Source organism: Cucurbita maxima, unplaced genomic scaffold (assembly GCF_002738345.1).
Source record: "Cucurbita maxima cultivar Rimu unplaced genomic scaffold, Cmax_1.0 Cma_Scf00046, whole genome shotgun sequence".
Lineage (NCBI taxonomy): Eukaryota > Viridiplantae > Streptophyta > Magnoliopsida > Cucurbitales > Cucurbitaceae > Cucurbita > Cucurbita maxima.
Genome location: NW_019272062.1, coordinates 454,685 through 478,936, shown reverse-complemented (window position 1 = coordinate 478,936; position 24,252 = coordinate 454,685). Strand labels below are relative to the sequence as shown.

General features: G+C 34.3%; 3 protein-coding genes across 3 annotated transcripts; 2 read left to right on the top strand and 1 right to left on the bottom strand.

Annotated features, from left to right (window-relative positions):
• The first annotated feature begins 4,572 nt into the window (after positions 1-4,572).
• LOC111470563 (beta-amyrin 11-oxidase-like) lies at positions 4,573-7,687 on the top strand. The gene is made up of 5 exons (XM_023116102.1): positions 4,573-5,034; positions 5,641-5,862; positions 6,668-6,746; positions 6,827-6,933; positions 7,628-7,687. The coding sequence occupies exons 1-5, from the start codon at positions 4,573-4,575 to the stop codon at positions 7,685-7,687; spliced, it is 930 nt and encodes a 309-aa protein (XP_022971870.1).
• A 5,104-nt stretch (positions 7,688-12,791) lies between these two features.
• On the top strand, positions 12,792-15,800 carry LOC111470652 (glycine cleavage system H protein, mitochondrial-like). Its single transcript, XM_023116235.1, has 4 exons — positions 12,792-13,037; positions 13,247-13,335; positions 14,395-14,565; positions 15,437-15,800. Exons 1-4 carry the CDS (start codon positions 12,929-12,931, stop codon positions 15,563-15,565), a joined length of 498 nt encoding a protein of 165 aa, XP_022972003.1. The 5' UTR covers positions 12,792-12,928; the 3' UTR covers positions 15,566-15,800.
• A 1,737-nt stretch (positions 15,801-17,537) lies between these two features.
• Positions 17,538-23,137, bottom strand: LOC111470633 (beta-amyrin 11-oxidase-like). Its single transcript, XM_023116207.1, has 8 exons — positions 22,898-23,137; positions 21,732-22,212; positions 20,073-20,339; positions 19,483-19,578; positions 19,318-19,396; positions 19,130-19,236; positions 18,121-18,245; positions 17,538-18,026 (listed from the first exon to the last, which is right to left on the bottom strand). Exons 1-8 carry the CDS (start codon positions 23,119-23,121, stop codon positions 17,933-17,935), a joined length of 1,473 nt encoding a protein of 490 aa, XP_022971975.1. The 5' UTR covers positions 23,122-23,137; the 3' UTR covers positions 17,538-17,932.
• Between the last annotated feature and the right edge of the window lie 1,115 nt (positions 23,138-24,252).

The window sequence follows — 24,252 nt, the reverse complement described above, 5'->3', positions numbered from 1 at the left end:
ATTTGATTTTCCTTGGCGTTTTGGATACGAGTGGTTATCGTATCATTTTGGAATGAGGGAATTTGAAAGTAGGTCGTGAAACTTTGGTGGCAATTAAAGGGACTAGAAGAGGTACCATATACTATCTCAATGGAACCACAATAATTGAGCATGCTACTGTGGCAAGTTTGAAAGAACAAGACATATCAAAATTATGGCACATGTGACTCGGGCATGCTGGTGAGAAGGCGCTCCAGACAAGGTGCCACAACTGGTCCAATTGATTTTTGTGAACCTTGTATATTTGGTAAACAAAAAAAATGTGAAGTTTGGTATCGCCATACACCAAACAAAGGGCATCTTGAATTATGTTCACACTGATGTATGGCGTCTCACAAAGAATGTCTCATTGGAAGGAAAGGGGTGGTTTGTCACCTTTATTGATGACTACTGGGAATAGAGTTTGGATGTATCTCATGAGGCACAAAAACGAGGTTCTCTAAATCTTCCTAGAGTGGAAGAAAATGGTAGAGAATCAGACAAACAAGAAAACCAAAAAACTGAGATCAGACAATGGTGGAGAATATACTTATGATCCATTCCTTAAAGTATGTCGAGATGAAGGGATCGTTCGACACTTGACTGTTCCTGGTAAGCCACAACAAAATGGAGTTGCTGATAAAATGAACCAGACATTGATAGAGAAGGTTCAATGCATATTGTCTCAAGCAGGATTGAGTAAGACATTTTGGGCTGAGACTCTCATTTACGCAGTTCACTTGGTGAATCGATTACCTGTTTCTGCAAATGGTGGAAAAGCTTCGCTTGAGGTATGATCAGGTGTTCTTGTTAGAGATTATGATAATTTGCATGTGACAACTCAAACCTCGATCCTAGAACCAAAAAAAGCCAAGTTTATGGGCTTTAATAAAGGCATGAAGGGTTATAGGTTATGGTGTCCAGAAACAAGTGAGATTGTCAATATTCGAAATGTGACTTTCGATGAGTCTGAAATATTTTTACAGAAAATTGAAAATAATGACGAGGTATCAAAGCAAGTGGAGAAAGTGGTGTTCTCTCTCGATGTGGTTGCTCCTACTGAAAAACCTATTGATTGGGTAGACAATAACTCTAATGTCTTAGAGTAGGTGGAGCAAAGCCTCGTAAATGAAAGATTGGAGGAACCTAAGTCCATCGCCATGAAAAGACCACTAAGGAAAATTCGAAAACCTGCAAGGTTTGATGATACGATAGCATATGTTTTCCCTATGATCGATGAAGTTTCCAATAGTTACCAAGATGTTATTCAAAATCAAACTTGGAATTTGGTACTGCTTCTAAGAGGTAAAAAGAAAATTGGTTATAAATGGGTTTATGAAGAAAAAGAAAATTCTTTTTGGTATAAGTAATGAGGCTTGAGGTAGTGGGAACCAAATCAATTATTTACTTATGAGAAGGTAAGATTGTTGTAAATTGTTTAATTTAGTTATTAACTCTCTTTCATTTATAACCATGGATTAAATAAGAATATTATTAATTTGGTCATTAATTTTGTAACTATTTTAATATTAATCCTTATTTAATTCCATAAGTTTGATAATTCAAACAATTGTCTCAATATAATGGGTTTGTCTATGAGGTTGATGATGTATCGAAATTTGATATCCAAGTTTGATTGAGTTTTGTGTGTCACTTTGTATTCTTGAGTGACATTTTGGTGAGAGCTTTGTAGTGTAAAAGTGAGGTATTCACTTGTAACACTTTGATTATCAGTGATTGGTTACTACCCGTGGATGTAAGGGAATTTCTTCTCTTCGAACCACATAAATATCTTGGTATCTCTTTGTTTAATTTCGTTCACTGTGGTTGTGAGTACATTCGTTCCGCTTTCGCTACAACAAACGGTTTCATAGATTTGTAGTTGTAGCATTTGGCGCACAATATCAACAACGTTTCCAAAAATCAATGTAATAACGTATACATATAAAAAATGCTCAGTTTATTCATAAAAGAGAGAACAAAATCAGGGTAAAAAAGTTATATACGATATCATAGACTACAAAAATATACGGGCAAGACAAATGCTCTGAGTCGACACCCCTTTATAGCTACTGAGCTCTCGAGCACCCCTTCACCTCGACCAACAACATCATGCACTTGAAAAACGAAAATGTAGAAAGAGTTGAGTATATGAATATACCTAGTAAGCAACCTACTTCTAGGCTTCCACTGCATCCTTTACCTAGTAGGTAACCATAAACTTTGGCTCCATGTAAAGGATGATGTTATTCACAGACTTGAGTAGCTAGCTTAGCCTACGCAGTGGTATTTAGTATCTAAGGCTTAATCCCTTTCTTGGCTTATTGCAAGATATGATATCAGAAAAGGGTTAACTAGCCAAGCTACTAGCTTCGTCAATCACTGTTTGGATAAAATTGTTAACTACCCTATGTTCTTTGTTCTTGCTATTGCTCCGTTAATCTCAAGTTAAATCATGTTAGAAATTTCAATCTAAATGCTACATTCACATTCTAGCCATCGAGTTATCTTTCACACAATATTCGAAGTTTTGGGTCAAACTAACCTTGACAAAGATCATTTTATACATATGTTTACATTGAGAGTTGTTGAGCAGACAATAAGCATAAGTAAAATCAATCACATTTTTTCGTAGTAAAATTAAAGGGAAAGAAATCATAGACACAAAACCTTCTCGGTTAACCTCATTATCGTTCAAATGTGGGCTCTTATACACATCTCTGACAAACCTCATGTCTTTCGCAAGGTTAAGGTTAACTCATTTTCTCAAAAGAAAAAAAAAAGGCACTTTTAATTCCTTTTCTGATTAGTTTGAGTTTCATTTTATCGAAAGAGCAAGAGTCTGACTATAAAATAAAGATCATCTGCTCTAAAAGAATTAACTTTTCAAAAAATCAAGCAAATGAAATATCTTTGAAGATTTATTTATTTATTTATTTTTTAATTTGGTTTATAAAGTAAATGAGTGAAAATAAAACATGCTAAAAGAACGTGGGTTCAATCATTCAAGATAAGTAAGATGTCGAGACTAAGTTGGATTCTAAATCTAAGGTTTAGGAGAGTTATCTCCTACTAAAAAAATCTTCACTCTTAAAAAGTGAAAGAGTAAGTAACATGACCATGTACGATGCAAGCTAATGTTGGGGATATCATGTATTCCAAACCCTATTCCTCTTTTGTAAATAATTTTGAACAATACTATAATTGATTTTGTTTGTGGTTTTAAATTGCACAAAATATTTCGTTTTCTTATTAAATGCTGAAAAGGTGAAAGGTGTAGCTCTTACCCACTCCCACTTAGTAATGTCATTAATAATTTATGCAATATTCATACCATAATGAATGAGTTGATGGCATTAGTTGACACTATAAAAGACTCGCTAGTGTGGCTTTGGAGATATGTTCATAGCACAAAGCTATGGACAATGGAAACGATTAATGTTTGTGTTATTATTGGATGTGTTTTAGGGGTTTATATGTTCGTTATTATGTGCATATCATGAAAGACTTCTCAAAACTAATTTGAATAGAAGTATCTGAAAGCTTAAACGTTTTAAAACCCCTTAGATATATGTTTGGAATTCTAGAAAGAAATCTTAAAATGATAAATGATATGCTTTAAACATCATAAAAGTTTTAGTATTTATCAAAACATTTAAAATCTTATGGTCAAATAACCGGACTAAAATCTAAAAATAAAAATAAAAAGGTCAACTACCACCAAAAACGTCTTTGACCTTGTCCTTACCTAGAAAAAATTAAGTTTTGAAAATGGTTGTTGGATCCAAAAATTCAAACATACAAATATGATTATGACCCTCCTTACTTGTGAGACCTAAACGGACTCAACTTATTATGTTGATAAAAAGTATATGTCCATTACTTATAAATTCATGATTCATGTATATGTACATGAATTTGCTAGGCAAGCATTACCTTCATTCTCTGAGGCATGACACAGCGGAAATGATCAAAAGAAAAGAATTTATTTTTGAAGTGGATTATGAGATCTTTTTTTTTTTCGACAAATTACTATTTGTTTCTTACAAACACCTAATTAATCATTTTTAATAAGTTTGATGAAATCGAGAATTATTGTAATAACTTAAGTCCACTGTTAGTAGATATTGTTTGTTTTTGCGTGTTACATTATCTTTGGGATAGTTTCGGTTCCCTTCATCCCATCAACTTCACAATATTCAAAACGCGTCTACTAAGGAGAGATTTTTACACCCTTTTAAGGAATGGTTCCTTTTTTCGTTTCCCTCTCCTACCAATGTGAGATCTCACAATCTACCCCCTTAGGGGCCAACGTCCTCATTGACACACCGTTCGGTATCAACCTCATGATTTTTAAAACCTCACAATCTACCCTCCTAGAAGCCAACGTCGTCGCTGGCACACCGTCTGGTAAAACCTCACGATTTTTAAAACGCGTATGCTAGAAAGAAATTTCTACACACTTAATAGGGTGTTTGGTTCCCCTCTCCAATTGAAACGAGATCTCATTTATAAAAGATTATTACATTCTTGCACAGGAATGGAAGAGCCGGGATGTATAAAAGTCACCTCTATGGAAGGCCAACAATCATCGTAACAGATCCAGAGATATGTCGACCCATATACTTAGATGATGAAATCTTCAAATCAAATTATCCAAAGTCGGTGAAGATATTAGAAGTAAATGGTTTTTTCACAAGGGCTAATCACAAATCTGCATATAGAATCATGGCAGCTCCCATGAATGGCTATGAGGTATTGTCTCATTATGTGGACTTCATTGATCAAGTAATGGCAAAAGGCTTGGAGGAATGGAGCAGCATGAAAGAGCCCATTGAGTTGTTGGGTGAGATTGGAAGCCTCTTTTTTAAAGTAATTTCACGTATTTTCTTGGGGACTGACATTGGAGCATCTCGCATGGCTGAGCTTGAGACATTATATAAAGATTTGGGTCCTGCAATCTTGTCCATTCTTCCTTATGATTTGCCTGGACTCACTTTTCATCGTGCACTGAAAGTACCGTTATCATAAGTTCATGCATCTCCAGTGTATATATGTATTGACATTTATTTGGTTTATAGCTCTCATTTATTTGGTTATAACTCTCATTTGTTTGGTTTATCTCTTATTAATTTGTTTCTTAACCTTTTAGTTCATAGCTCATTTATTTGAATCACCTCTCATTTACTTGGTTCATAATCCTTTTAGTTGATCTTTTATTTTGATATCAATACTTCTATGCCTATCTAAAGGGTTTTTTAGGATGATTGAGATATATTGAGTTTGAGTGTCATTTTATATTTGTTGAGTGACATTTGAGAAGAACTTTATTGAGATACTTTGTGTGCGAGATATACCTTTTGTAAACATTTTGATTATTAAGATTGGTTGCTACTCGTGGATCTAGAAAAATCTCTTCTCTTTGAACCACGTAAATCTTTGTGTCTTTTCGTTTAATTTCTGTTTGTATATATAAGTGTGATCGATCTTACATATGCTTCCGTCTTCCGTCCAAGAATTACTTCATTTGAATACGTTTTTTGGTGCATTATTTATTTACTTATGCTAATGGATGTGATGGGAAGATATTAAATGTTATTTTGAATGCAACATATTTGGCAGGCAAGAAAAAAGATAGAAAATATTCTAGAATGTGTGATAGAGGAGAAAAGAAGAGCCCTAGAAAAGGAAGAAAGAGAAGTGGAGAGCCAAATGGACAGATTGATTATGGCAAGGGATGAGAATGGGATGAAATTATATGATAACAATGCCATTATAGACTTGCTTCTTGGATTGCTGTATGCTGGCCATCATACCCCATCTATTGCTGCTATGTGGGCTCTCGTACACATCTCTTAAACTCATGTCTTTCGCTAAGGTTAGCTCACCATCAACTCAAAAGGGATTAACTTTTCAAGAAATGAAGCCGATGAAATTTCTTATGAAGGTACGTCTTTTTTCTAAAAAAGTAAAAAAAATCGTAGAAAGTAAACCAGTGAAAACAAAACGAGCTACAAGAACCTGGATCAGTTTTGAAGGACATTTTTCGCTCACACAAGTCGTTCGAGACGTCGAAAGTGTTCTAACTAGGTTGTAGGAAAATGTCGAGGCTGTGTGTCGAATCTAGATTCTAAATCTAGGGCTTAGGAGTGTTACCTCCTACTAAAAAAATCTTCTACCAAGCAGATTAAATTAGGTTAATGAACACATTTTAACAAGAACTTAAAGTCAGTCATCACATTTCAAGTAACACCTCATGCCCAAGATTCATAATCATTTTTTTATACCGGTGTGCCTTGACATTTTCCTGCAATATGGTCACATTACTTACTTCTTGTTTCTAAAAGTGAAAACTATCCCAATAGATCAACACGAATTCTTTCATCATGTTTTATTCTCACTCACATAATTACTCAAAGTTTCTATGATTGGGTCACCAAAAAAGAAAGTAAATTTATAATTGCTCAAAGATATTAACTTTCCATTTTTTTTAAGTTTTTCATAGTCATTCTATCATCTGGATCATTCTCATTCAAATATAGTATCGGTTCATTCATGCATCCTTCCTTTATTCCGGTATCTCATTTCATCGACATTAGAGATAAAATAGAGAATATAAAGTTTGAGTTTGATTAATTTATCGTTTCAGTTTATTAACGAGCTATTGAGAAGAAACACCATCGTCGTTGCAAGTTTCCGCAAAGCAAAAAAAGATGTAAACATCAATGGTTAGTTATTCTATTAATGTTTGATATATAATTACATGACATTTATAATTTCTTTGTTGATCTTTTCGTATTTGTTTTAGACTACACCATACCAAAGGGATGGAACGTACTAATTTGGACAAGAGCTATTCATATGGACCCTCAATTATATTCAAATCCACAAGAGTTTGATCCTTTGAGATGGGAGGTATGATTTATGATCCCAATCATTTCATCAATTCATTAGGATTGTTGGATGAAAGTTCCACGTCGGCTAATTTAGTAAATGATCAAAGAATACTATCTCTATTGGTACGAAGCATTTTGGGGAAGCTCAAAACAAAGGCATGAGAGCTTATGCTCAAAGTGGACAATATCATGTCATTGTGGAGAGTTGTATTCATCTAACATAGTATCAGAGTCATCTCTTAAACTTAGTCATGTCAATAGAATCCTCAAATGTCGAACAAAGGACTCCAAAAGAAAAGGAGTCGAGTCTCGATTAAAGGGAGGTGTAATTTAGGGAATGATCATAGGTTTATAATCGATGAATATTATCTCTATTGGTATGAGGTCATGAGAGCTTATGCTCAAAGTGGACAATATCATACTATTGTGGAGAGTCGTGTTCATCTAACAAAGATGTTTATCATAAAGATATTAATGTGAGTGGTGTTCATAAGCAGAATTATTCATCAAAGCCGGGAACATTCATCCCTTTTGGAATCGGAACTAGATTTTGTCCAGTCCTCGAAGTGAGCTTACCAAGCTTGAGATTACAATTTTACTTCATCATTTTATCCTCAATTACAAGTAAATACCCATCCAAATCTATCTTTTTACTGTTTAATCAAAATAAAAAATGCATAAGTGATAGAATTGTTTTGCTTGTGTTATTGTAGAATGGAACTGCCCCCAAGCTCGTAGACAAATGCCTTTGCACAATTACCAAGCTCCCATAGTGAATACTACTGCTCGAGTTATGAACTCGAGGAATTAGCGTTCTCCTTAAGATCGAGTTTAATGAGTAATTGTCTTGTATGATCCATCCGATTACCTTTATATGGATATAACGCCTTAATAAAATTGTGAAGTAAACTGAATTTCAATAAATTTTGATTTGGAAAAAAATGATCACGAAAAAAGTGAGTGTTCTAAATTTCCTACAAAAATAGCGTTTTATGAACTTCATAAATCTCTACTAAATTAAAAATGGTTCTAAATTCACAAATTAACAATAAAATATATCAAACATTTCAAAAAAAAATTAATTTGAGCTAAAACATAGAAGTAGAAATCTCAATATAATCTCTAAATTCAAACTTAACTATAGATTTCTTCCGTAAATCATTTAGTAAAAATAAGCCCCACATTAGATAGTTTCGACAACATCGTCTATTCATGTTATTACTCTAAGTAACATATATGCATTGGTTTTTATACGTTCATCATCATTAACATTAATTAGAGTTATGTCCTATAAAAATATTGGTTATAATGTGTCATGAAATTTAATACATGTACATCATCTTAATATGAAGTGTTTCATCATCATACGTCTTACATCATCACATAACATCATCACATCATCATATAACATCATCACATTATCATATAACGTCATCAAATCATCATATAACATCATCACATTATCTTATAACATAATCATGTCATCATATTCATAAAGCATAAATGCGTGCAAGGACCATTGAGCACGTGTCGTCATATATAAAACAAGTCTTCCTATCGAGTCAATAAATGTTACTTACTTGGTTGGCCTTAGCCAAATTTCTATCTAACTCCAAATTCATTCTCACTTATATGAAGACTTCTTATTCACTTAGTTGCCTCATTCAAAGTCAATTCCATGTTTTTATTGTGATTACTTTCTTCTTTCTTTTTTTTTTTTTTTTTTTTTTTCCCTCTTTTCTAATAGCATTTTCTTTAAATTGCTATAAAGAAAAGCAATTATATAGTATATTTCTTGTAGGATCCTCATGGTCTAAGTCCATGTTTATAAAAGTGTTTGATAGTAAAACTTTAATTAAAAAATATGAAGTGATTTCCTCCGGTTGAATGAGTCGTGTTCATTTAACATGGTACCAGAGTTATGCCCTAAACTTAGCCATGTTAATAAAATTCTCAAATGTCGAACAAATGACTCCAAAAGAAAAAAAAATGAGTCAAGGCTCCTCAAAGGCATAGTAAAAAATGACTAAGACTCCAAAAGAAAATGAGTTGAACCTCAATTAAGGGGAGGTGTACTTTGTTCGAGGGGAGGTGTTGGATGAAAGTTCTAGATTGGCTAATTTAGGGAATGATCATTAGTTTATAATCAAAGAATACTATCTCGATTGGGGTGAGGCATCTTAGGAAGTCTAAAGCAAAGCTATGAGAGTTTATACTCAAAGTGGACAATATCATACCATTCTGGAGAGTCATCTAACACCTCCCACTTATAAATAACTCAACGCCAAATAATTGTAATGAAATTAGGATAAAAGAAACCTAAAATCTAAAATATAACTTAATGTAACAAACTGAGACATTATGCTTAAAGACCATCTTCATTTTTCTTAAATCTCCCATTTTTGTTTTGTTTTTTTTTTTTTTTTTTTTTTTCTTTCTTTTCAAAAATCTTTGGCTCGTGTATTTTAGGGAAGAGAGACGTTAGTGAAGAGATGGGACTCTTTTACTATTAATCTTTTTTTTTACATTGTTCGGCCAATTTAAAGAGTCAAAGAGGTATGAAGAAGCATCACAAAATATAGCTTTGCAAAAGACAATAGAGGAACAATTTAGAGCCTTGAAGCAAAATCAAACTTGAAAACTAGTGTTGAGACTAGGAGATGTCAAACTCATCTTTTGAGAGTGGGTTTACAAAATAAAGCGTGTCTCAAATGAATCAATCGAGAGATACATGGCTCGAATTGTAGCTCAATGAGTCTCAACAATATGAACTAAACTGTGATAAAACTTATGTTTAGTGGCAAAGATCACTACCATACGAGTCCCGCTAGTACTTCGGTAAGTAAAGATTAGAAATTATGGCAGATGGATGTGAAAAATGTTTTCTTACACAGTTGGACTAGAAGATCTACCTGAACAAATAGAAAGAATTTAAGAATGCAATTAGAATCATGAGTCCGAACGTGAAAAGTCTGAAGCAACCTAATTTGGATGCGGCTAGACATATCCTGAGATATGTCAAAGATACAATCAACTACGATCTTTTGTACAAAAGAAGTGAAGACGGCAAGCTAGTTGTATACTGTATTTCCTACTGCAAGCTAGTCCTATTGCCATCGAATGGCATCCCTCTAAAAACACATGTTTAAAACAAATGAAAATCACATATTCACGATAGAAACGCTACTTCACCACTTTTTAGGACACGTAACTTATCAATGAAGGATTTGTAATTACGATGGGAGGCTAGGAGCTCACTAGGGAGAAACTCGTATAGCCCCACAACTTGTAAACATCCTTATTTCCTTTGCACAACTTTCTTCATCAATCTTTTTAAGAATATCTCATCATTCCAAGATAATTTGATTAACTCTTTACCCGTCCACACATATGCAATCGACCGATATATAATAGGTACTCAATAATAGGTATTTAATAGGCAACCTAATCCTAATTTAAACTCATAAACTCATAACAATATACATTGGACTCCCCAAATAAGTTCATAAATTCATATTTAAGCTTAACCCACCTAGATAAGCTTAAATATCTAAACTCAATCTGATTTTATATTAGATATAGATTCAATAATAATTCATAAATGTGTTTATATTTTAGTGATGCTTAACTGATCCAAATAGCTACATACGATATATCAATTCAATCATACTTCAAACATAACATCTCTTAATCGTGTTTCATCTATAGGTTTAGTTCGAAAGAAAATTTCAAAAAACTACTTTGCCTCATTCAAAGATTCATTTTCTAACGAAATTAGCCTATATTTTGATCTAAATTCTTTCAAACCTCTTAAATAAGTCATAAAATAAGAGAATAGATTAGCACATACGAAATCAGCTAAAAAAAATGAAGAAAATGAGATCGAACCGTGCTAAATAGACAAAACTGGTTCAATTGGATCGAACCCGCTAATATAAAACACGTCTACTTCTTCTCGTTGTCAAGATCATTATGTGGACTATCTAAATCAAGTACCACCGAGATCATTACATACCAATTGCTATCTCGTTGTCATACATACCAATTGCTATCTCGTTGTCAAGTTCCACTTAGACTCCCTAAATGGCTACAAGGTATTGTCTCATTGTGTGGACTTCATTGATCAAATAATGGCAAAAGGCTTGGAGGAATGGAGCACCAAGAAAGAGGCCATTGAGTTGTTTGGTGAGATTGGAAGTCTCTTTTTTAAAGTAATTTCACTTATGTTCTTGGGGACTGACATGGGTGGCCCTCGCATAGCTGAGTTTGAGACCATGTATAAATATGGTACTCCACCAAAAAAAAAAAAAGAACCGAGGGGAGATATCTTTTGAAATAAATACACTTTAAACACGTTGTGCTTTTTATTTTTCGTTGTTGTTGCGAATAAAACATACATTTGACAGTATTTACGTACAAAAAAAACATAAATAAATTTCCTAAACTTTCTCTCGAATTAAAACGACCGACAATTCTCCTAAATAAATCACAGACTATTTCTTAACCTTATTCGAAAAAGAAAAAATAAAAAGAAAAGGTCATTCCATTTCGACAAAAGACCCACACCCAAGTTCTATACCTTTGGGTCCGCTATCCCGATCATGATTTTCCTACCCCCAGAGGGAAAAGTCCTTCCCTTTTTGGCCGGTTGTGGGCGAGGAGGGATTCGAACCCCCGACACCGTAGTTCGTAGCCACGTGCTCTAATCCTTTGAGCTACAGGCCCCACCTCGTCTCCACTGGATCTGTTCTCGGGGGTACCCTAAAAAAAGGAACCTTTCCTCTCCCCAGCCATTTGCCATTTCAGGTTAAGAAGATGTGAAAGCGTCTCTCTCTATAAGAACGGTGCGTTCCAAGGTGTGAAATGAGAAAGTTAATAGCTATTTTTATCGAGTCAAGATTAATGACTCACATTGATAAGTTTTACTTTGCTTTAGATTCTTGACTACAAACAATTCCAACATATTTACAAAACTTTACCCTTGCTAAGTGTTTGGCGAGAATATTTGCGTGTTGGTCTGTAGTGTCAGTGTTGCTCGGTCCCTAACCAACTCCATATTTTTCATAAGAAATTTTAATTCCACTCCATGCAATTTGTCCCAATTCTCTCTTTGTGCAGGTACTTCTTCATCGTGTAGCTTACTCTTTTGTCTTCTCACCTTCTTTCTAGACATGCCTCTAGTCTTCTTTGATTGGGAGGACAAGTTTGATGTCTCATTTTTTTTACATCCTCGTGACCTTTCTTAATATGTCAACCATAGAGCATGCTAAGAATTCTATAAGATCATACAATTTACACTAACGTCAATCTGATACCAGATTGTTGAAGACAACTCTTTGTAGAAAACGCTCACACTATTTATTAACACAAATCAAAGAGATTACAAGACACTATGTACTAGTGCTTTGTATTTCTTGGTAAATGAAAACATGGATAGGGTGGAGGGTTATTTATACCCGCTTGAGAATCTATTACTAGAATATTTAAAAAAAATTCATAAAATATCTAGATATTTTTATTTTAAAATACCTAAATTATTTTACTAAAATAAATATTTAGTGAGCTCATACAATTATTGGGCTCAACCCTCGGAGTAATGATATTTTAACAATTTTCACTCGGGTAAGTTTCGCCAAAGAAGCATTTTATTGTTTTTAAATAAGTTAATGTTATTTATATAGTTATATTTTGTTGATATTTTTTATACTTAGTAAATTGCTTTAAGAAAATAAAAATTCAAAATTAATGATTGAAATTATACAATTTTACAATAGGCTCAACTTTAGTATAGCTAGGATTACCAGCGGGTCATTATCAGGCCACAACTCTTCAGATGATGATATGGAAGAAAAAAGAAAAAAGGAGCAAAAAGCAGTTTTTAGATGAGGCAGTCACTGCCCACCATCCATCGAAGATAAAGCAATGTCATCGTCTTTTAATCTTTACTGGTAGCAGAGGCAGAGCAAAACAGAGGAGCAAGAAGAAGAAAACAGAGCAAATTGAACAAGAAAACTATGGCGCTTAGAATGTGGGCTTCTTCTACCGCCAATGCACTCAGACTTTCATCTGCATCTAAAACCCATCTCTCTTCTCCATTCTCCCTCTCCAGATGCTTTTCCACCGGTAATTTTTGCTCTTTCCTCCTTTGCCTACAAACTGTTTGTGGAAATGCCTCTATGAATTTGGATTTTGTTTTTTTTGCTGTTGGATCTCGTTTCCGTTCTGTAGTGTTGTTTGATTGTTAAGTATGTTTAATTTGTTATCTGGGTATGATAAAAGAGGGGATTTGTTTGTTCTTAGTTGAATTTAAAGCATGTTGGTCGGGTTTGCAGTTTTGGATGGACTGAAGTATGCTTCTTCTCATGAGTGGGTGAAGCATGAGGGTGAGGTTGCTACCGTTGGCATCACTGACCATGCTCAGGTGCTTTTTCTTTTTTCGTCATTAAACATCTATTTATGACGATCGTCCTTTAAATTTTGTTTCTAATAGGTTTATGTTGTTAATTCCACTATTTTAATGCTAACATGATATGTTTTTACTATGACGGTTGCATTGGAAATGAACCCACTCGAATGATACACAATTTGTGTGAGATTTTACATCAGTTGAGGAGGAGAACGAAACATTCTTTATAAGGGTGTGGAGGCGGTCACGAGGCGGCGTGCCAGCAAGGACGCTGGGCTCCGAAGGGGGTGGATTGGAGAAGGGAACGAGTGTTAGCGAGGACGTTAGGCCCTGAAGGGGAGTGAATTGTAAAATTACAGTCCCACATCGGTTGGGGAGGAGAACGAGTCGTTCTTTATAAGGGTGTGGAAACCTTCCCCTAACAGACACGTTTTAAAAACCTTGAGGGGAGACCCAAAAGGGAAAACCCAAAGAAAACAATATCTGCTAGCGGTGGACTTGGGCTCTTACAACTAGCGTATCTTGTTATCGTTAGATGAGTTAGTTGTTGGACAAAAAATTTGAGACCTATTAGAAACTTTTTAAGGACTAAATAGACACAATCCTAAAAGATTATGACATAGGAACTAAGCTTATAATTGTAGGTAAATTTTATTTGTGAGGTCCCATATCAGTTAGAGAGGAGAACAAAGCATTTTTTATGAGGGTGTAGAAACTTCTCCCGCTGGGCTCCGAAGGGGAGTGGATTGTGAGATCCCAAATCGGTTGGGGAGGAGAACGAAAGAAAACCTCTCCCTAGCAAACGCGTTTTAAAAACCTTAAGGGCAATCCCGAAAAAGAAAGTCGAAAAAGGACAATATCTACTCACGTGGGCTTGAGCTGTTTTATTATTACTTGGGATGATGTTTAGATAAGAAATCTTGATAGTTACAATTCCTTTTGCTGCTACACACCCATGGAAACTGATTCATCTTCTATTTTATTAACTTTTATATTAATCCATTCTAGAAATTATGCATTTATCTTGATATTCAAACATGGGTTGGAAGCGTTTTGTTTGATGCATTTTCACAGGACCATCTAGGAGAAGTGGTGTTTGTGGATCTGCCAGAATCAGGTGGTTCAGTTTCTCAAGGTAAGAGCTTTGGAGCAGTGGAAAGTGTGAAAGCAACGAGTGATATCAACTCCCCAATCTCTGGTGAAATTGTTGAAGTTAACCCACAGCTTAAGGATTCTCCTGGTTTGGTAATTCCAAATCCTCAACTCTTTTTGCCAATTCTTTGGACTCTGCATTTGATCGGTTCTATTCTTAGATACTCGTGTTTCATTTTGGTTCAAATGCTTTTTTTCGAAGGTATTTAATCTAGTCTTTGTACGTCTGTTATTGTGCAATTAGATATTCAACATTGGGATTGGTTGTTCATAAAATTATATGTTAGGAATCATGAACCTCCACAATGGTATGATATTGTCCACTTTGAGCATAAGTTCTCATGGTTTTGTTTTTGGGTTTCTTCAAAAGGTCTCATACCAATGGAGATGTATTTCTTACTTATAAACCCAGGATCATTCCCTAAATTAGCCAATGTGGGACTCCCTCCCAACAATCCTCAACAATCCTCTCCTCGAACAAAGTACACTATAAAGCCTCCCTTAAGGCCTATGGAGCCCCCGAACAAACAGTCTCCTCTTAATCAAGGCTCGACTCCTTTTTTTTGGAGTCCTCGAACAAAGTACACCCTTTATTGTACTTTGTTCGACACTTGAGTCACTTTTGACTACATCTTCGAGGCTCACAATTTCTTTGTTCAATATTTGAGGATTCTTTTATTGACATGGCTAAGTAAAGGGCATGGCTCTGATATCTTGTTAAGAATCACGAACCTCCACAACGGTATGATATTGTTCACTTTGAGCATAAGCTCTTGTGGTTTTGTTTTTGTGCTTTCCCAAAAGACCTCATACCAATGGAGATGTATTCCTTATTTATAAACCCATGATCACTCCCAACAATCCTCAGACTAAAACGGACAAAAAAAAAGTGCAAAAAAATTGTGATTTTAGTGTAAAGTTCGTATAGTATTGATTTGTTTACTTCCATGTTCATGAAATGAAGATCAATTCAAGTCCATATGAAGGGGGATGGATGATAAAAGTGAAGCCAAGCAATCCAGCTGAATTGGATTCCTTGTTTGGTCCAAAGGAATATACAAAGCATTGTGAAGAAGAAGATGCAGCCCACTAGAGCTGATGAGTAACAAGAGGTTAAGTTAATTCCTTTTCAAGCTGCTTGAATCATTGACATATCAGAAGCTATTTCTTGTGAGTTGAAATGTGTCCAAGCATCTGAACTACATTCATGTTCTTCAATGTTTATCCCACTTGCAATTACTTGTATTTCTATTCCATATTTTTAGTTATTAGTTCTTGAATTTGCTGAATTTTATTGCATTAATAAGCCTTCCATCTCTAAACCCTTTTAACAAATCGACCCCTCAAGTTTGTATCATCGAATTGGTCATTTTGAGCCTCGTTTTCTATCTGGATAGAAGGTTGTAGATCATTATTGTGTCCTGTAACCGATCAAGTCCACCGCTAGCAGATATTGTTTGCTTTAACTCGTTACTTATCACTATCAGTCTCACGGTTTTAAAACGCGTATGCTAGAGAGAGGTTTCCACACCCTTGTAAGAAATGTTTTGTTCTTCTCTTCAATCACTATGAGATCCCACGTTGGTTGGAGAGGGAAACAAATCATTCCTTACAAGGGCGTGGAAACCTCTCCCTAGTAGACACGTCTTAAAACCGTGAGACTGATGGTAGTACGTAACGGATTAAAACAAACAATATCTTTTAGCAGTGGACTTGAGCTGTTGCATGTTCAAACTTTATTTTATCTATCATTTTAATGTCCGGCTATGCACTGGATCATACAATATGTGACCGAACTCATTTTTACTTTAGCCAAGTAACATACATGGTCTCCCTTGTTGATCTCACATCTTTATGAACATGAATGAAATCTATATAAACAAATAGTGGTAGGTGATTATGAGATATATCGTTAGTTGACCATAAATTATGTTAAGAGATTCAAATCGGATTCAAAACATGTACAGTTGTACTTACGTTTAATTATTGTCACGAATCCACCACCGTGTCATAATGAAAAAGTGATCAAAAAGTGGCTAGAATAAGGAGGAAGGAGGAGAAATTGCAAGAAAAATTGAAGAAGTAGCTTCGGAATATGCCTCGAACCCGAGCCTCAAGTTTGAAACCGAACCTCAAGGTGACCTCAGCTTCAAATCAATCTAGACCTCCCGAACCTAAGCAAGTCCACACCTACCGAAGAACCCATCAACATACAACTCATCGCACGAAGCTACACAAAGCTCGTTCCATCAGCGAACCTGCCCCAATGGCCCATTCTCAATCCCACGTTCATATAGCCAATTCAACTGGTCTTTCACACATAGTAATCACGACATTCAAAAAGTAGTGGTCTTAGTTTAAAAGAAAAGGTAGGGTCGTTACATCAAACATTGTTCACACATAAAATTCTAATAGTTCTTTAGTTTAGCCTCTACATCAAGTCTTCTACGTGCATTGTAGATTCTTATTCAACATGATTTAGTTTGAAAAAATAATAATAATAATCAAGCTATAGGTAAATATCTCACAGAGATTTCTTCGCATAAAAGATATTTGTTTTTTTCTCTCTCGACTTCAATTTTCAATCGCTAAATGAACTCGATTGGATTTCGAATGAACGTTAAACTAGCTAAAATATAGGCCTACTAACATTAAATGCTTCTAAAGAGTTAAAACAGTAGAAAATGATCTGCAAGTTGGATTAGTCAAAAATCCGAGTTGGAGCCGTAATTCTTCAACCAATTTCAACTCGCGAGTGAGATAAGAGGAAACAATTGTTGTACCTTAGAAAACTAAAGACATCTCAACCGACAACTTTTGTTTTCTTTTTCTTTTTAGTTTTTGGTTATTACAATCTTTTGTGTTGTTTGACCATTTATTAAATATATATTTAAATTTGGCCATCTATCACATCACCCAACTTTAAAATTTATTAGTGACAGAATAGTTTTCGTTGTTCTTAGAAAAGTCGCACTCGACTCCGTTTAGCCCACAAGTTAAAAAATCTCACCAAAAAACGAATCCACGATAGGGTCAGGGTAGCAAAACAATTTCTTGCCTCATTAGGCAGAAGCAGCGCATATAATATCTTTCTCGAAAATAAGATTTAACAAGTATAAATTTAAAAGCTCAAAAACGTAATACGTAAACTTTTAAAAGCTTAGGTACGATAATATACCAATCTAAAATTTCAGAGACTAACTACACTTATGGTTTAAGCTAATATGAACGTATATTCCTTGGTATATAAAGTTCTAGATCCACCAATCACTCGATCTAAGCTATTCCTTAGACTTGCCTCATTCGATCAAACCGGGCTCGATTTCATGTAACTTTTGCATGAAAATTCTATAAGTTGTAGTAGAATTAACAAGGCTTTCATCTCTAGAATGAAACTGAGATGATTTATTTATAAAACGTTATATATATATGTATATATGATCTCTTTTGATTTCAACGTTTATGAGTCTCTTACAACTCTTGCAAGGCAGTTGTCTGTAGGCCTTGGCAATGGCAGATAATTCTCTGGGCAATTTGGATTTACTCTCTCAAGTCTGCACAAGAACAACACAAAAATCAAGTTTTTAATGATTTTTTTGGTTTAATTTTTACATAAATGAAGAACAATAACACTGCTTTGAAGAACACCTGAAGCCACCATGGATGAAATAGTGAAGAAAAATGGCAATTTCAAGCTTGGAAAGATCAATTCCAGGGCATAGCCTCATCCCTGCTCCAAAAGGAATGAATGATCCAGCTCTTCGTTTTGGATTCTGAAACCGAAAACAAAAATATAAGACGTTTAATTCATCTAATCGGAAAGATAGTGTTCTCTTTCGAAATTCCTTTCAAGGTTTTTAAAACGCGTCTGCTAGGGAGAAGTTTTTACATTCTTATAAGGAATGTTTCGTTCTCCTCCCAACCAATGTGGGATCTCACAATCCACCGAGCGTTCTTGCTGGCACTCGTTCCCTTCTCCCATCGATGTGGGACCCTCCAATCCACCCCCTTTGGGGACCAGTGTCCTTACTGGCACACCACCTTGTGTCTAGCCTCCTTGCTGACACATCGCCCGGTGTTTAACTCCTATACCATTTGTAACGGCCCAAGCCCACAACTAGAAGATATTGTCCTATTTCGGTTTTCTCTTTCGGGCTTCCCCTCAAGGTTTCTCAAATGCGTATGCTAGGAGAGGTTTCCACACTTTTATAAACAATATTTTGTTCTCCTCCCCAACTGATTGGGATCTCACAATCCACCCTCTTTTCGGTCCCACTGTCTTTGTTGGCACACTGCCTCGTGTCCACCTCCTTTCGGGACTTAGCCTCCTCACTGCCACATTGCCCAGTGTCTAGCTCTGATACCATTTGTAACGGCTCAAGCCCACTACGAGCAAATATTGTCCTCTTTGGGCTTCTCTTTCCAAGCTTTCCCTCCAGGTTTTTTAAACATATATACTGGAGAGAGAGGCTTCCACACCCTTATAAACAATGTTTTGTGCTCTTCCCCAACCGATGTGAGATCTCATAGCTAACAAGGCCGATGAACAATGAGAATAGTAGTAACCCTACTTTTTTGTGGTAACGTACAACTAAGTGGGGTGAATGAAGGGAATATGTATTACGAGAGTACTATAAATTTTTTCTTTACTACTTACATCCCATCTAGAGGGGTCGAATTCTTCGGGGTTCTCGTAGATTTCAGGATCCATATGAACCGCTCTCGTCCAAACAAGGATTTTCCAACCTTTCGGAATGGTGTAACCTACAAAATAAAACAATTTTATTACCATGGAAAGTAGTAATTTTGATCCATGAAATACAAATTATGTAATGCTAAACGAACCATTTAAGTTAACATCAGTTCTTGTTTCTCTCGACAACGTGAAGGCCAAACTTGTTTTCCTCAATGTCTCATCAATCACCTAAGACAAAAAAAAATAAAAATAAAAACGTGTTCTTTTAAATAAATCTCGAAAAATAATAATATTTAAACAAAACAAAAATGAACCTTCGAAAGATATTCCATTTGTTTGATTTCCTTCATGGTCAAGCCTCTGTGTCGTTCACTAGTTGGCCTTGCGTTCACAATTTTCTCTTGCTCAGCCTGCACAATAAATCGATCTTTAAATAATGAACTCAATCTATCTCAATTCAACCATAAATTTTTTGGGTTGAATTGGTTCTCGTCATTTATTTAAAATGAATGCCTAAAACATATATTTATTTATTTATAAACATTTATTTAAGATTTATCACTCAAATTCAATATATATTTTTACTTTCCAAACCGTTAAATATTATTTTTTTAGAATAAATAATAAAAAAAATAATTATTAAATTAAAATTTTAAATATATGTATATATAATTATAGCAGAGGTTTTAACCTAATGTCGACTCAACCCAGTATAATAACCCAACCCAACTCATTTAGGTTAGATTAGGTTGATCGAGTTTTTAGAGTCACCAAGTTTCTTAAACACCCTTAACAAAAACCATAAAGAACCAGACATCAGGTGAGAATACCAATTTGCTCGTAAAAGTCGAATCTTTTTGTAGTTATTAAACGAGGATTGAAAACATAGGAAGAAGAAACGAACCTTAGCTTTACAAAGGGTTTCGGGATTTTCGGAGAGAAACATGATAGCCCTCATGATACTATGAGCCGAGGTTTCGTGGCCAGCAAAGAAGAAACCGATCAATAGATCAATAATGCAGCCATCATCCAAGCCATGGCCTTCTTCATCTTTAACTTCTAACAGCAAATCAGTCATGTCTTTTTTTCTATTTTCTTCCACTTTGTTCTTTAAATTCTCCCTCTTCTCCTTTAGAACACTTTCAAAGATCCTTATCAACTCGTTTCTTGCCTGAAATTTACATTACAAAAAAAAGGATTATAAACTAGTCGATGTGGGACTTTCATCCCGACATTTGAGGATTCTCTATTGACATGGCTAAGTTTAAGACATGACTCTGATATCATGTTAGATGAACACGACTCTCCACAATTGTATGATATTGTTCACTTTGTGTGTAAGCTCTCATTCGTTTTGCTTTGGACTTCTCCAAAATGTCTCGTACCAATGGAGATAGTATTCCTTAGTTATAAATTCATGATCATTCTCTACATTAACGACGTTGGACTTTCATCCAACATGTGTATATCATGTGTTCGCATGTTAGGTAAAATACAAAAACCAAAATTAGCCGCTAAAAAAAATTAAATTAATAAAAATATTCCTAAATTATTATTATTAGTTATTATTATTTCATTTACTTTATAATAAATACAAATTCATTTGAATGTCATGAGTCAGATTTTCTGGCTTTTCGTTATTAAATTAAATTTTCATGTTTTAGATGCCTTATGTTTTCATACTCATTTATAAATTTAATATTAAATAAAATAATACAAATTTACATAATAAAATACTCTATAAAATTTCGTGTTAAATCAAAATAAAATAAATAAGTCTACGTGGAAATTAATTTTAAGCCTTACTTTAATCTTTAAACCCTTAATTCCACCTTGTAAGACCATGAATGTTCATCAAATAAATGAAAAAAAAAAAAATATATATATATATATATAGTATATAAAACCAAAATCAATTTTTAAACATCAAATTATATTTCTTTTCGGGCTTCCGTTTTAAAACGCGTCTGCTAGGGAAAGGTTTCTACACTGTAGAGGGTGTTTCGTTCTCCTCCTCAACAAATGTGGGATATCACATTACGTATTGTCATCAGCCTCACGGTTTTAAAACACATCTGCTAGGAAGAGATTTCCACACTTTTATAAAGGTTGTTTCATTCTCAATCTACCCCTTTAGAGCCCAGTGTCCTCGCTGGTCCTCGTTCCTTTCCCCAATTGATGACACATCATCTCGTGTATGGCTTTGATACCATTTCTGACAGCCCAATATCACAACTAGTAGATATTGTCCGCTTTGGCCCGTTACGTATCGTCGTTAGCCTCACGGGTTTAAAACGCGTCTATATGCTAGGAAGAGGTTTTCACACCCTTATAAAGCGTGTTTTGTTTTCCTCCCTGACCGATGTGAGATCTCACATTAGCATAGCTCTATTAGCATCATGCATATATCATCGATTAGAAAGTTAGAATCGATGGTTAGAGTTTCGAATCTCTCGACTAGACCCGACTCACATATAGTTAGTGTTTTGATCTTTTAGCCTCTTCTTTTTTTTTTTTTTTTTTTTTTTTTAAAGGTTGAAATTTCGATCTTTTACTAAGTTACCTTGAGAGCTCGGCTGAAGGTAGTTCCGGGAATATCGACGGCGGAGGACATGAACCCCAAGTGGAAATCAGTGTAGAGCTTCTCCATCTTATCTATAAACGCCGCCGTATTGGCTCCGATGAAAATATGCAACAGAATCTTAAACGCCATCGTTTTCATCTCCGATAAGAATTCAACCGGCTTCTTCATGGTGGCCCACTCCTCTAGGCACGTGATCACAATCCCCTCCACGTGACCTATGTAGATCGACAGCGCATCGTTGCCGCTGATTAGGGAGGCGATGAGACGACGTATACGGCGGTGCTCAGGCCTGGAGACGGTATTGAGAGCCTTGCTTCCGGTGAGGATTCTGGTGGCTTTTGAGTAACCAAAGGCAAACTGTTCGTCGTTCATTAGCACGTGCCGGCACACTTCCGGCACGCATACGATCACGCTTGGGCTCCCGAATAAGTATGTCTTGTACATCCCTATTTTTCCATACCTGAAATTTCATCCAATTTTTTTTAAATTAAATTAAATTTTAATTCCTTTTTTACTATTTTATGGACCTTAAAAAAAATTAAATAGAAATAAATTAAAATTCAAAACCTAACTCATTGAATTAGATTAAATTAAAAAAATAATAATAATTTATAAATTTAGTTCGTTCATGCATTCAAATTCAATCAACCAAATCCAAAAATGAAAATTTTATAAATTTAATTAGTTCATTCAAATTCAATCAACCAAAATCATAAATTGGATTAAATTTTGACATTTTTATTTTTATATATTTATTTTATTATTTATTCTTCAACTAACTGTCAAAAATAATTTTTAATTAATATTATTGATTCCATCTTAATTACCTATTTATAAATAAATAAATAAAAAATTTATATATTTTTAAAAAAAAATTAAATAAATAAATCAAATAATCAAAATCAACCCTGGTCGGGATAAGTTCATTATGTGATAAAAGTGGTTTAAATTGAAAATTTTAACCAGGGTTTTCAACCGACCTCAACATGGTTGACCACGCCTAATAAAATATATTAAATTAAAAATTTTAAATAAATAGAAAAAACTTCAAAAAAAAAAGAAAAAAAAAACACAAAATTGAAAGAAATTAAGAAGAATTGGGATCCAAAGACTCCGGCGAGAGGGGGAGAGAGAGAGAGAATTACTGCGAGGCAAAGTGATGAATGAAGGAATCGGGTCGACCCGATCGGAAAGCTTGAAGAAAGGGGAGAAGAGTTCCGACGAGCGGCCAGCCCATATCGCCGGGAGGGAGATTGTAACGGCCGCCGTGTCGGGTGACAAACCGCCATTGATTAAGGTTTCTGAGAATCCCAAACACAAAAACGTAAGCACCGACCAAAGCTCCGACCAGCCATACCCAAACCTCCATTTTTTTTCTTTTTTTTTTTTTTGGAGCTGAGAATAAAATGCATCGGAAAAGCATTTATAATAATCCGTTTTTTCTTAGCTTCCTTCTACCAACTCCCTCCTTTGTCTACTTTCGTCATTTCCTCTTATTTTATTTTTTTAATTAATTAATTAATTAATTAATGGTTGTTGTTGGTGGCTTAGTTTTGATTTATTAATTATTTTGGAGTTAATTAAGACTAAATTATATTGAAAGTACAAGATCTGGTCTTTTTTAATAAAAAAAATTATTTTCCTTTGGAATTTTTTTAATCAAATAAACATTTAATAAAAATATCTCATTTATTTATTTATTTAATCAAAGAAAAATGCAATTACATCATTTTTAACACCTAATAAATTAAATATTATATATTTAATTCTTTCATTCAACTAAATATAAAAATAAACAATTCTAAAACATTTTTTTTTATTTTAATAAAATCTTAAACTTATATAGCTTATATATTTACCATTTAAAGGATTTTTTTTTTTTATTTTAGCTTTTGTCTTGTTTACATTCATACGTGATAAGAGAAACAAAACATTCCTTATAAAAGTTTAGAAATCTCTCGTTAACATACACATTTTAAAACTATGAGGCTCATGACGACACGTAACAAGCTAAAATGAACAATATTATTTAAAAGTGAGCTTAAGCGGTTAGAGTGATATTAGAGCTAGACACTAGATAGGGTGCAAGACGTTGAGCCCCCAAGGGATTCTTTACATGCGTTAAAACCATGAGACAATCAATACAGACAACATCATATATGCTATAGCAGGTTTGGGTGGGCTCCACTCGAATAATCTCATTCTTTTGTTTTATTTGTTTATTAATGATCATTTGTTAATTTACCTAACTCATACAATATTAAAATGTAAAATGTTCATATAATTGGACTATATTATATAATGAATATATATATATATATATATATATATATATATATATATATATATATATATATTTATTGAGTTTTGTGGATGATTTTAATTATGGAATATTTTTCAAATTTATTTAAATTTTACCATTTAGTTTTGCCAACATGTATAAGGTCAACTAGTTAAAATAAACTAAAATAAAAGTCAACGAATTAAATTAAACTCGAGC

Coding starts and splice junctions, on each gene's coding strand:
- LOC111470563 (XM_023116102.1), top strand. CDS start 4,573: ATGTATAAAAGTCACCTCTATGGAAGGCCAACAATCATCGTAACAGAT. Junction 5,863..6,667: donor TTGCTGCTATGTGGGCTCTC/GTACACATCTCT, acceptor TTATCGTTTCAG/TTTATTAACGAGCTATTGAG. Junction 6,747..6,826: donor AAAAGATGTAAACATCAATG/GTTAGTTATTCT, acceptor TATTTGTTTTAG/ACTACACCATACCAAAGGGA.
- LOC111470652 (XM_023116235.1), top strand. CDS start 12,929: ATGGCGCTTAGAATGTGGGCTTCTTCTACCGCCAATGCACTCAGACTT. Junction 13,336..14,394: donor GCATCACTGACCATGCTCAG/GTGCTTTTTCTT, acceptor GCATTTTCACAG/GACCATCTAGGAGAAGTGGT. Junction 14,566..15,436: donor TTAAGGATTCTCCTGGTTTG/GTAATTCCAAAT, acceptor CATGAAATGAAG/ATCAATTCAAGTCCATATGA.
- LOC111470633 (XM_023116207.1), bottom strand. CDS start 23,121: ATGGAGGTTTGGGTATGGCTGGTCGGAGCTTTGGTCGGTGCTTACGTT. Junction 19,397..19,482: donor AAATGGAATATCTTTCGAAG/GTTCATTTTTGT, acceptor TTTTTGTCTTAG/GTGATTGATGAGACATTGAG. Junction 19,237..19,317: donor AACTGATGTTAACTTAAATG/GTTCGTTTAGCA, acceptor TTTATTTTGTAG/GTTACACCATTCCGAAAGGT.